At 39.7% G+C, this 12,148-nt stretch overlaps 1 protein-coding gene across 4 annotated transcripts in view; it reads right to left on the reverse strand.

Moving 5' to 3' along the window:
* Window positions 1-5,294: 5,294 nt before the first annotated feature.
* The window catches only part of wwp2 (WW domain containing E3 ubiquitin protein ligase 2), a 277,512-nt gene continuing 270,658 nt past the window's right edge, over window positions 5,295-12,148 (reverse strand). For all 4 annotated transcript variants that reach the window (XM_068049205.1, XM_068049206.1, XM_068049203.1 and 1 more), the window contains 2 exons: window positions 11,614-11,686; window positions 5,295-7,091 (listed from right to left, as the gene is read on the reverse strand). In XM_068049205.1, the coding sequence (XP_067905306.1) occupies window positions 6,992-7,091; window positions 11,614-11,686 (173 nt within the window). In that variant the 3' untranslated portion in view covers window positions 5,295-6,991. The remainder of the gene's footprint in view (window positions 7,092-11,613; window positions 11,687-12,148) is intronic.

The following is a 12,148-nucleotide window of genomic DNA, read 5'->3' on the forward strand; positions in this document are numbered from 1 at the left end:
TAAGTTGTTTTCCAGAATGTATTGGAGTTTCTGTTTTTACTTGGGCCTGTTTGTCTGGACTTAAGCGGTAAGGATGCTGCTTTAAAGGAATGGATTCCCCTACATCCACATCATGTGTGGCTAAGGTTGTACATCCTGGTTTATCCTTACAGACTTTTTTAAATGTTTTGAGAAGTCTTGTTAGATGCAGAACAATGTGAAGACCTAAGTACAAAAGCATGCTGTCCAATTTTCCTATCCATTGTGTATTCGCTAACTGGATAGTTGGAGGTTCAATCTGAGAATTGTTGAGGCCTCCTTCTGCCTCACCCTCACTATTCTTTTCCTTCTCAACAGTCCCCATTACTTGACATACTTGTACTGGTTTATCCTCCTCCCTGCAATAAAATTGCTTCAACATATTGATATGAGTGTCAATTCTTTTTCCAGCCATCAGGAGTGTCAATCCAAGTAATTTACCTTACTCACTTTATACGGACCACTGAACCATGCTTTTAACGGTTCACCCTGTAAAGGTAACAATACTAATACTTCATCCCCTGGTTGAAAATTTCAGGTCTTTGCGTTCTTGTCTGCCCATTTTTTCATATTATCTTGGAATGCTTTTAGGTGTTCCTGAAACACATTGTAAGCTTTTGTGAGCCTTTCCCAGAACACAGATACATAGTCCAGCATTGAAGATTCATTCCTTTGTTCTAAGAATTGGTCTTTGATGAGTTTTAGAGGTCCTCTTATTGCATGACAGTGAACCAATTTGAAACGACTAAAACCTGTAGACTCATTCAGTGAATCTCTGGTGGCAAATAAAAGGTCTCGCCCTTTATCCCAATCATGCGGATATTCGTGACAGTATGCTCTAATTGTTTTGAGAGCTTGATGGTACCTCTCTAAAATTCCGTGTGTCTGGGTGATATGAAGATTCTAACTGATAGCCAAATTACCCATGACTTTTTGAAATATTTTAGACATGAAATTAGAACCTTGATTCCATTTTTTTTTTAAAAACTCTTGGGACAATAGCCAGTCCAAATGAGGGGACATAGCGGGATAACTGCATAAATAGATAACTGAACTACAAAGCTGTGTTAGGGTTTTCATTCGACCTTGCTTAAGTAGGAATCTGCTGGAATGTAAGTTAATTAGTGTGTGGAAGTAGAACAGAGGTTACTTTAGTGAATCACTCTGTGGTCCAACAGTGTGATAAACAAGGACACTGGACTGAATGGCCATTTATGAACAGTTTGTTAATAGGCCTTATGAACAGCTGTAGACATAAATAACTGATAGTGGGAACAGATAGAAATAATGAAACTTCTGAAAGTTAGCTTTGAAGGCCAGAATGTTTCTTGGGGGAATGGAAATGGCAATGGGGAACAGCTTGACATAAGGAAAGAATGATGCAAGGGCCTGATTGATCAAGGACAGAAGGTACATGCAAAGGCTCTGAAGCTAATGGCAGGTGAATGACATTAAAGGCAGGCTTTTGAACCCAAGGTTCAGACAAAGAACTCAACGTTTTACCGGGTAATTCGCAATAAAGTAAATCTTTATAAGGCAAAAAGGCATCGTCAATAATCCATCCAGGTCCAGCCCTGAAAAAGGGTATAAAGTAAGAAACTTTGGCAGAGATCAGCGCAGTAAGCAGTAGAGAGAAACTCCTATGGGTAGATCCATGTTAACATTCTTGGGTAGTTTGAGAAACCATGAAGACGTGAGGCACAGTGAAGAAAAGAGAAAGAAAGAATGAACAGACTGCGCACCAGCTGTCCTGCCTGATCTGGACTAGCACTCGCTACTTGTCACAGTTATAGGTTTTTGCTGTAAAGTTAGTGCGTTTTTTCCCATCTTAAACTCTCTGATTAAGCTCAACATACCCACCATATTGGTTGCAGTCGAACCTGATTGATTAGATAATTGATAACTATCTTTCAAAGATTAAAATCACACTTTATTCCAATGCCTTTTCAATGAAGCAGCCTGGTTTATACAGATATTGTGGTGCAGTGACGGGAAACCACGCCCACAAGGTCCTGTCGTTTTCCCTCGTGCTACACAACACTGCTGGGATTTGTTGAGGTCTAAGTCTGGAGGAAATCCTCCCTCCTCCAAACAGAAATTCTCACTACGGGGATCACTGTATGTAGATTCATAGTTTGAATCAAGGTTAGCAGCGGGTTCTGTTTTTTAGAATTAGAATATTACAGCGCAGTACAGGTCCTTCGGCCCTCGATGTTGCGCCGACCTGTGAAACCATCTGACCTACACTATTCCATTTACATCCATATGTCTATCCAATGACCACTTAAATGCCCTTAAAGTTGGCGAGTCTACTACTGTTGCAGGCAGGGCGTTCCACGCCCCTACTACTCTCTGCGTAAAGAAACTACCTCTGACATCTGTCCTATATCTTTCACCCCTCAACTTAAAGCTATGTCCCCTCGTGTTTGCCATCCTCATCCGAGGAAAAAGACTCTCACTATCCACCCTATCTAACCCTCTGATTATCTTGTATGTCTCTATTAAGTCACCTCTCCTCCTCCTTCTCTCTAACGAAAACAACCCCAAGTCCCTCAGCCTTTCCTCGTAAGACCTTCCTTCCATACCAGGCAACATCCTAGTAAATCTCCTCTGCACCCTTTCCAAAGCTTCCACATCCTTCCTATAATGTGGTGACCAGAACTGCACGCAATACTCAAGGTGCGGCCTCACCAGAGTTTTGTACAGTTGCATCATGACCTCGTGGCTCCGAAACTCGATCCCCCTACTAATAAAAGCTAACACACCATATGCCTTCTTAACAGCCCTATTAACCTGGGTAGCAACTTTCAGGGATTTATGTACCTGGATACCAAGATCTCTCTGCTCATCTACACTACCAAGAATCTTCCCATTAGCCCAGTACTCTGCATTGCTGTTACTCCTTCCAAAGTGAATCACCTCACACTTCTCCGCATTAAACTCCATTTGCCATCTCTCAGCCCAGCTCTGCAGCCTATCTATGTCCCTCTGTACCCTACAACACCCTTCGACACTATCCACAATTCCACCGACCTTCGTGTCATCCGCAAATTTACTAACCCACCCTTCTACACCCTCATCCAGGTCGTTTATAAAAATGACAAACAGCAGTGGCCCCAAAACAGAACCTTGCGGTACACCACTAGTAACTAAACTCCAGGATGAACATTTGCCATCAACCACCACCCTCTGTCTTCTTTCAGCTAGCCAATTTCTGATCCAAAGCTCTAAATCACCTTCAACCCCATACTTCCGTATTTTCTGCAATAGCCTACCGTGGGGAACCTTATCAAACGCCTTACTGAAATCCATATACACCACATCCACGGCTTTACCCTCATCCACCTGTTTGGTCACCTTCTCGAAAAACTCAATAAGGTTTGTGAGGCACGACCTACCTTTCACAAAACCGTGCTGACTATCGCAAATCAACTTATTCTTTTCAACATGATTATAAATCCTGTCTCTTATAACCTTTTCCAACATTTTACCCACAACCGAAGTAAGGCTCACAGGTCTATAATTACCAGGGCTGTCTCTACTCCCCTTCTTGAACAAGGGGACATTTGCTATCCTCCTGTCGACAATGACGACATAAAGATCAACAACAACGGCTCTGCAATCTCCCCCCTGGCTTCCCAGAGAATCCTAGGATAAATCCCATCTGGCCCGGGGGACTTATCTATTTTCACTCTTTCCAAAATTGCTAACACCTCCTCCTTGTGAATCTCAATCCCATCTAGCCTAGTAGGCTGTATCTCAGTAATCTCCTCGGCAACATTTTCTTTTTCTACTGTAAATACTGACGAAAAATATTCATTTAACGCTTCCCCGATCTCCTCTGATTCCGCACACAACTTCCCACTACTATCCTTGATTGGCCCTGTTCTAACTCTTATCATTCGTTTATTCCTGATATACCTATAGAAAGCCTTAGGGTTTTCTTTGATCCTATCCGCCAATGACTTCTCGTGTCCTCTCCTTGCTCTTCTTAGCCCTCCCTTTAGATCCTTCCTGGCTAGCTTGTAACTCTCAAGCGCCCTAACTGAGCCTTCACGTCTCATCCTAACATAAGCCGCCCTCTTCCTCTTGACAAGCGCTTCAACTTCTTGAGTAAACCACGGCTCCCTCGCTCGACAACTTCCTCCCTGCCTGACAGGTACATACTTATCAAGGACACGCATTAGCTGCTCCTTGAATAAGCTCCACATTTCGTTTGTGCCCATCCCCTGCAGTTTCCTTCCCCATCCTACACATCCTAAATCTTGCCTAATCGCGTCATAATTTCCTTTCCCCCAGCTATAATTCTTGCCCTGCGGTATATACCTGTCCCTGCCCATCGCTAAGGTAAACCTAACCGAATTGTGATCACTATCGCCAAAGTGCTCACCTACATCTAAATCGAACACCTGGCCGGGTTCATTACCCAGTACCAAATCCAATGTGGCATCGCCCCTGGTTGGCCTGTCCACATACTGTGTCAGAAAACCCTCCTGCACACACTGGACAAAAACAGACCCATCTAAAGTACTCGAACTATAGTATTTCCAGTCAATATTTGGAAAGTTAAAGTCCCCCATAACCACTACCCTGTTACTCTCGCTCCTGTCGAGAATCATCTTCGCTATCCTTTCCTCTACATCTCTGGAACTATTCGGAGGTCTATAGAAAACTCCCAACAGGGTGACCTCTCCTCTCCTGTTTCTAACCTCGGCCCATACTACCTCAGTAGACGAGTCCTCAAACGTCCTTTCTGCCGCTGTAATACTTTCCTTGATTAACAATGCCACACCCCCCCCTCTTTTACCCTCTTCTCTGTTCTTGCTGCGCCACTGACTGCAAAATCTGGCCCAATAAGGTTTAAGACAATAATTAAGAAAGGCATAAGTAAGACAGACCAAAGTAATAGCTTAGAGAAAAGCTAATTTCAAGAGAGAGACTGGAACTAAAAGATAAACTGGAAAAAGATAGACAGAGAGAGAGAGACAGAGAGAGAGAGACAGAGAGAGAGAGACAGAGAGAGAGAGACAGAGAGAGAGAGACAGAGAGAGAGAGACAGAAGACAGCAGTGGGAAATATATTAAAAGGATGACAATAAGTGTTGACTGTACTAAGCAAAAATAACATGCTGTTGGTGCAGAGAGATTTTGCATGAATACACAATAAAGTATCAGAATAAACTTTCAATTCTTTAGATGCAGAGTTTAAAATCTTCATTTAACATTCCAAACTGTAATTCTTCCCCTGAAATTGATTTTACTTGGCAATATTCTAAATTACTCATTAACCTTTATTTTTGAAAATGCTTCAATTATTTAACAATGCTCAATTCATTTGGACTCAAGAAAAAAATCAACAAAATCACAATAGGTGCTGAAACTGCAAACGTAATTCACAAGGCAATTCAAAAACTGGGTAATTATGTGAACTACTCATTTAAAAATCATTGTCCCCTGAAATAAGTAAATAACCAGCTTACAGTCTCAGCACAGTGACATTATGCACCATGCTTCATTTCTGTACAGTTACAAAAGCACAAACCTTTTACCACATATTTGCAACATACATCAGCCATTACATTCACTTAAAACATTTCCATAAAATTTCCATGATTTTGGCTATTATTCCAGAAAGACAAATATACAATTTTTGTACACAATATTTTATCTATTTTGAAAAAAATATCTTGTTTCCAAGGGATTTTGTTCTGCTTTCTTTGATTATACAATAGATATAATTAAGTAAAATATTGAACATATTGAACAGGGTGCAAAGTTATTAATCTAGTAGTGCTCGGGCAACACAAAAGGTAAAACTAAGCCAACCTTTTAATTAGCTGAATTTTTAAATATATTCATAAAATACAATTACTTTTAGAAAAATTATGCATGATGTTTGCTGAGTTTTACCTTTTGACACCACAGCCAACACGTTACACGCATGGATGGAAATGAGGACTCAGCATTGAGAGCTTTAGCAAAGAATGACTCTGATCTCAAACTGATCAAGAACCTCATTCAGCCACTGCATTTACTGCTTGCAATTAAGTCTAATTATGAAAAGCCACTGATTCAAAGTTTTATTACCTAATATAAGACAAGACATGGCAAAATTGTTAAATTCATCTTCACTCATCTGATATCTCATTTCATTCCTGAAAATGAAAGTGATATAGCACTTTTGTTAATTAGTGGAATTTTAAGTGAGAATGATTATTCAATCCTACATGCAGCTACTATAATACAATTTAAAATACGAGTCTTCTAAAAAGGCAGCGGTGTTGGATAATTGCTGAAGCCACAAGGATATTATAAACTTTCTAACATCTGTATCAGAAATATAATGTTTGTTGCTGGTCTTCCCGTTTTATCTATGACCACCAAAGCAAAGTAGAAACCTGTAGCTTTGTATATTTTGAGCATTTTTCTCAAAGTTAAAAACAATCTTTTCAATAAAATATTTATAACGTGAGTGCAGCCTTTACAAAATTGCAAGAATGCTTTCCATTCATCTTGAAATAACTGAAGTTGCATTATCAATTCCTCATTCTCATCACTTACAAATTCCTTTTCATAATGTTGAATTTATCCAATTAGTGGCCTCTGATGATTTGGTCTGACTTAGAAGGGAAACTGTCAGTTAATAGGTTATTGGAATATATTATCAAAAAGACTTTAGATTAAAAGAGATGTACTTAAGAACAAAGTTACTTAATGTAAACCTATGATAGATTCAGAAAAAAGTACAACTTATATTTAAATATAATGGTACATTATTCTTCATAAAACCTATTGAATGCTAGCATTAACAGAAAAAGATGTTATGCTGTATGGAGACTAATTACAAGGGTTATATGGAGTCAAAATAAAGCTAAACGTTCCCCATGATAGGCACAGACTTCTGAAAGTTCAGCAAAGTTGCTTTGTTTGATGTCTTCTCTTTGTAGCTTGCTATAAGTTCACTGAAAAACCTATTACTCTTGACCAAAGCCTTCTGTTTCTTCAATGGCATACAGTAGCTTCTCCTTTAGCTGATCATAACTTTTGTACGGGGGGAGGTCCAAGCGATTGAAGCTGTAAAAGACCACATTAACAGTCAAATGCACCAATCATATTTCAATACCTTGTGGTTTATAAAATAATTTCAAAAATCCCTCTTTCCCAAAAGGTGACTGCTTTCACGTAATTGATTCCCTGGATCAATCTGCCTGCAGGTTGAATCCTTCTCAACTACATGACTGTGATGGGAACAGATTAAGAATAAAGCATGCCTTAGTAAACAGTACAGTACCTTCTGAGCTTGTCAAGGTGTAACCCAAAGCCATAAAGCTCAGGTGCAGTGAAATTGCAATTATTTTCAGCATTTCAACTTTGATTGTAGTGATTTGAATTTAACATTACAGGACTGGGGACAGAAGGAAAAGGAAAAAGTAAAGGAGAAAAAATGATCAGTTCAGATAGTCATAAACACTTTGGAATTAATAACAATGAGCTATCTGCTCTGATATATTGTCAATAACAATATAGAAAAGGGAGAAAGATGCTGCATGGTTTTCGTGGGGGATATATTTGGTTGCCCCACAGATGAGATTATCCATTTGGAAATTGTTGCGCTGTGGATTGGTAATATATCTTTAGCAGAGCCCTATTGCCTCTGATGCATTTTTACATTCTGAACTTTTACTTGTCTTTAAGGCCAGTTTTCATCCAATGAAAACACATTTGTGAAAGTTGTTTCTAGCTGCAAAATGGTAGGAGCCAGAAGAAAGAAAAAGAAATCGAATAGATTTTTTAGCTAGTTTTAATTTAGAAAAGGAGAGATTAGCTAAGAATAATAAGGGAAACAGATGATGTGACAGGTCAAATTAAAGTGCTTATTTATTAATTTTAAAGTATTTTAAGTGCTAGTGTGGTAAGTTAACATTACAGGAATAGAAACATAGCAAATAGGAGCAGGAGTAGGCCATTCGGCCCTTCGAGCCTGCACCGCCATTCAATACGATCATGGCTGATCGTCCAAACCCAGTACCCTGTTCCCACTTTCTCCCCATATCCCTCGATTCCTTTAGCCCCAAGAACTATATCTAACTCTTTCTTGAATGTATTTAATGATTTGGCCTCAAGTGCTTTCTGTGGTAGAGAATTTCACAGGTTCACCACTCTCTGGGTGAAGAAATCCCTCCTCATCTCAGTCCTAAATGGCTTACCCCTTATCCTTAGATTGTGACCCCTGGTCCTGGACTGCCCCGCCATCAGGAGCATCCTTCCTGCATCTAGTCTGTCCAGTCCTGTTAGAATTTTGTAGGTTTCTATGAGATCCCCTCTCATTCTTCTAAACTCTAGCAAATACAAGCCTTTCGACCCAATCTTTCTTCATACGTCAGTCCTGACATCCGAGGAATCAGTCTGGTGAACCTTCGCTGCACTCCCTCCATAGCAAGAACATCCTTCCTCAGATAAGGAGATCAGAACTGCACACAATACTCCACATGTGGTCTCACCAAGGCCTTGTATAACTGCAGCAAGAGATCCCTGCTCCTGTACTCAAATCCTCTCGCTATGAAGGCCAACATACCATTTGCCTTAACTGCCTGCTGCATCTGCATGCTTACTTTCAGCAACTGGTGCACAAGGACACCCAGGTCTCGCTGCACCTCCCCCTTTCCTAATCTATCGCCATTCAGATAATAAGCTGCCTTTCTGTTTTTGCCACCAAAGTGGATAACCTCACATTTATCCACATTATACTGCATCTGCCATGTATTTGTCCAATCACACTGGAGCTTCTCTGCATCTTCCTCACAGCTCACACTCCCACCCAGCTTTGTGTCATCTGTAAACTTGGATATATTACATTTAATTCCCTCATCTATATCATTAATATATATTGTGAATAGCTGGGGTCCGAGCACTGATCCCTGTGGTAACGCACTAGTCACTGCCTGCAACTTGGAAAAAGACCTGTTTATTCAGATTCTTGGTTTCCTGTCTGCCAACCAGTTCTCTATCCATGTCAGTAACTTACCCCCAATCCCACGTGCTTTAATTTTGCACGCTAAGCTCTTATGTGGGACCTTATTGAAAGCCTTCTGAAAGTCCAAATACACCACATCCACTTGTTCTTCCTTATTATACTAGTTACATACACAAAAAATTCCAGTCGATTTGTCAAGCATGATTTCCCTTTCGTAAATCCATGTTGACTTTGTCCGATCATGTCATTGTTTTTCAAGTGCTCTGCTATTACATCTTTTATAATGGACTCTAGCATTTTCCCCACTACTGATGTCAGGCTAACCGGTCTATAATTCCCTGTTTTCTCTCTGCCTCCTTTTTTAAATAGTGGGGTTACATTAGCTACCCTCCAATCCGTTGGAACTGTTCCAGAGTCTATAGAATTTTGAAAAATGACCCACAATGCATCTACCATTTCAAGGGCCACTTCCTTAAGTACTCTGGGATGTAGATTATCAGGCTCTGGGGATTTATCGGCTTTCAATCCCATCAATTTCCCCAACACCATTTCCCGACTAATACTGATTTCATACAGTTCCTCCTTCTCACTAGACCCTATGTTCCCCAACATTTCTGGGAGGTAATTTGTGTCCTCCTTTGTGAAGACCAAATTATGTATTTAATTGGTCTGCCATTTCTTTGTTCCCCATTATAAATTCCCCCGTTTCTGACTGCAAGGACCCACATTTGTCTTCACTAATCTTTTTCTCTTCACATATCTATAGAAGCTTTTACAGTCAATTTTTATGTTCTCTGCAAGCTTACTCTATTATACTCTCATACTCTATTTTCCCCATCTTAATCAATCCCTTTGTCCTCCTTTGCTGAATTCTAAACTGCTCCCAATCTTCAGGTTTGCTGCTTGTTCTGGCCATTTTATATTTCTCCTCCTTGGATCTAACACTATCCCTAATTTCTTTTGTAAGCCACAGTTCAGCCACCCTTCCTGATTTATTTTTGCGCTAGACAGGAATGAACAATTGTTGTAATTCATCCATGCGCTCTTTAAATTCTAGCCATTTCCTATCCACTGTCAACCCTTTAAGTAACATTCCTCAATCTATCATAGCCAACTCGCGCCTCATACCTTCATAGTTTCCTATACTTAGATTCAGGACCCTAGTCTTGGAATCAACTCTCTCACTCTCCATCTTAATGAAGAATTCTATCATGTTATAGTCACTCTTCCCCAAGGCACCCCGCACAACAAGACTGTTAACTAATCCTTTCTCATTACACAATACCCAGTCTAGGATAGCCTGTTCTCTAGTTGGTTCCTCAACGTACTGGTCCAAAAAACCATCACGTATGCACTCCAGTAATTCCTCCTCTACAGTATTATTGCTAATTTGGTTTGCCCAATCTATATGTAGATTAAATTCACCCATAATTACAGTTGCACCCTTATTGCATGCGTCTCTAATTTCTTGTTTAATGCCATCCTCTACATCACCACTGCTGTTTGGAGGTCTATATACAACCCCCACCAATGTTTTCTGTCCCTTGGTGTTTCTTAGCTCCACCCATACAGATTCCACATCAGGATTTTGAGCTAATTTCCTCATTATTGTATTGATTTCCTCTTTTACTAACAATGCTACTCCACCTCCTTTCCTTCCTAAATATTGAATACCCCGGATGTTCAGTTCCCATCCTTGGTCACCCTGCAGGCATGTCTCCATAATCGCTACTATATCATATTCAATGACATTTATTTGCGCGGTTAATTCGCCGAGCTTATTGCGAACACTCCGCGCATTGAGACACAATGCCTTTAGGCTGGTCATTTTAATATTCTTAGTCATCTTAGCATTACTTCGCACTATGGCCCTATTTGTTTCTTGCCCTTGATTTCTATGCCTTCCACTTTTACCTTTTTGTTTCCTGTCTTTTGTTTCTATCTTAGTTTCCTCTTCCTCAGTCTCCCCGCTCAGGTTCCCATCCGACTACCATTCTAGTTTAAATCAAGCTATTCCTAAAATTTCAATAGCATTATTGCTGTAATATTAGTGCTTCCTTTGACATTACAGTGAATGAGTTGAAAACTTGCAAACTCGCCAGCTGGGGACAGAGTCTCCTTTGAATGTGCTGCTTATAAAGCAATTAATAAAAACATTTAGAAAATTTGGAGCTGGGGGGTGCGGGGTGAACTCAACACCACAGATTCAATTTTTAAAAACAATGTGTAACAAAAATTAAATTATCACTTTTTAGCCATCTTTTATTAAAACATAATACTTATACTTGGGGAACTGTTTGCTTTGGGATTAGGTTTTGAGAATGTGCCAATGATCATAGTGAAAGATTTCCATTCCCAGTGTTTATTTGTCTCTGATGACAGAATAAAGTACTACAGTATAGCTATACAGGAGGGCAAAGCGAATGCATGCAAAGGAGAGTTAAACATAAACCATGACATACATAATGGATACAGCAAATGGACTGCTTACTGCAGTCTGGCGGACTAAATAAATTGCACTCATTTCAGAAAATGCATTTTCAGAGAATCTTTTCGCCCATAAAAACAATTTCAATATTTTTGTTTTCTTTTAAAAGAACAGGTTAATTAATTGTTACATACCAAGTGTGACTTCTTGGAAGCCAAGTATCCTTTCCAACCTTATCAATGCAGAATTTCTGTGGGCCATTGCTCCCTGTAAATAAAATGTGTATTGTATGAACAAAATGTTAGTGGCTCAATATGTTTTAATATTTAGTTACCAGGGATCCAACCTCAGCTTGCTTTCCAACTAAATCTTGCTAAGCTTCATGTATTGTGTTCAGGAATTCAATTCTGAACATCCGAGGCCACTTGAAAGCAGGACAAAAAAAAATGGTGAGAATCTCATTTAAAAGCGGAACTATTCACTGGAATGTCAACTTCAAAGATACTTAAATAAATGAGTAATAAAAGCAAAATACTGCGGATACTGGAAATAAAAACAGAAAGTGCTGTGAAAACTCAGCAGGTCTGGCAGCATCTGTGGAGAGAGAAGCAGAGTTAATGTTTCAGGTCAGTGACCCTTCTTCAGAAAATTAAATAAATGAAGATCTTTTGTAGTTTTAAAAATAAAATATGTAAGTGCAGTGGATCACAAGCATACAGAATGGTGGAA

The sequence above is a fragment of the Heterodontus francisci genome, chromosome 17, assembly GCF_036365525.1.
Source record: "Heterodontus francisci isolate sHetFra1 chromosome 17, sHetFra1.hap1, whole genome shotgun sequence".
Classification (NCBI taxonomy): Eukaryota; Metazoa; Chordata; class Chondrichthyes; order Heterodontiformes; family Heterodontidae; genus Heterodontus; species Heterodontus francisci.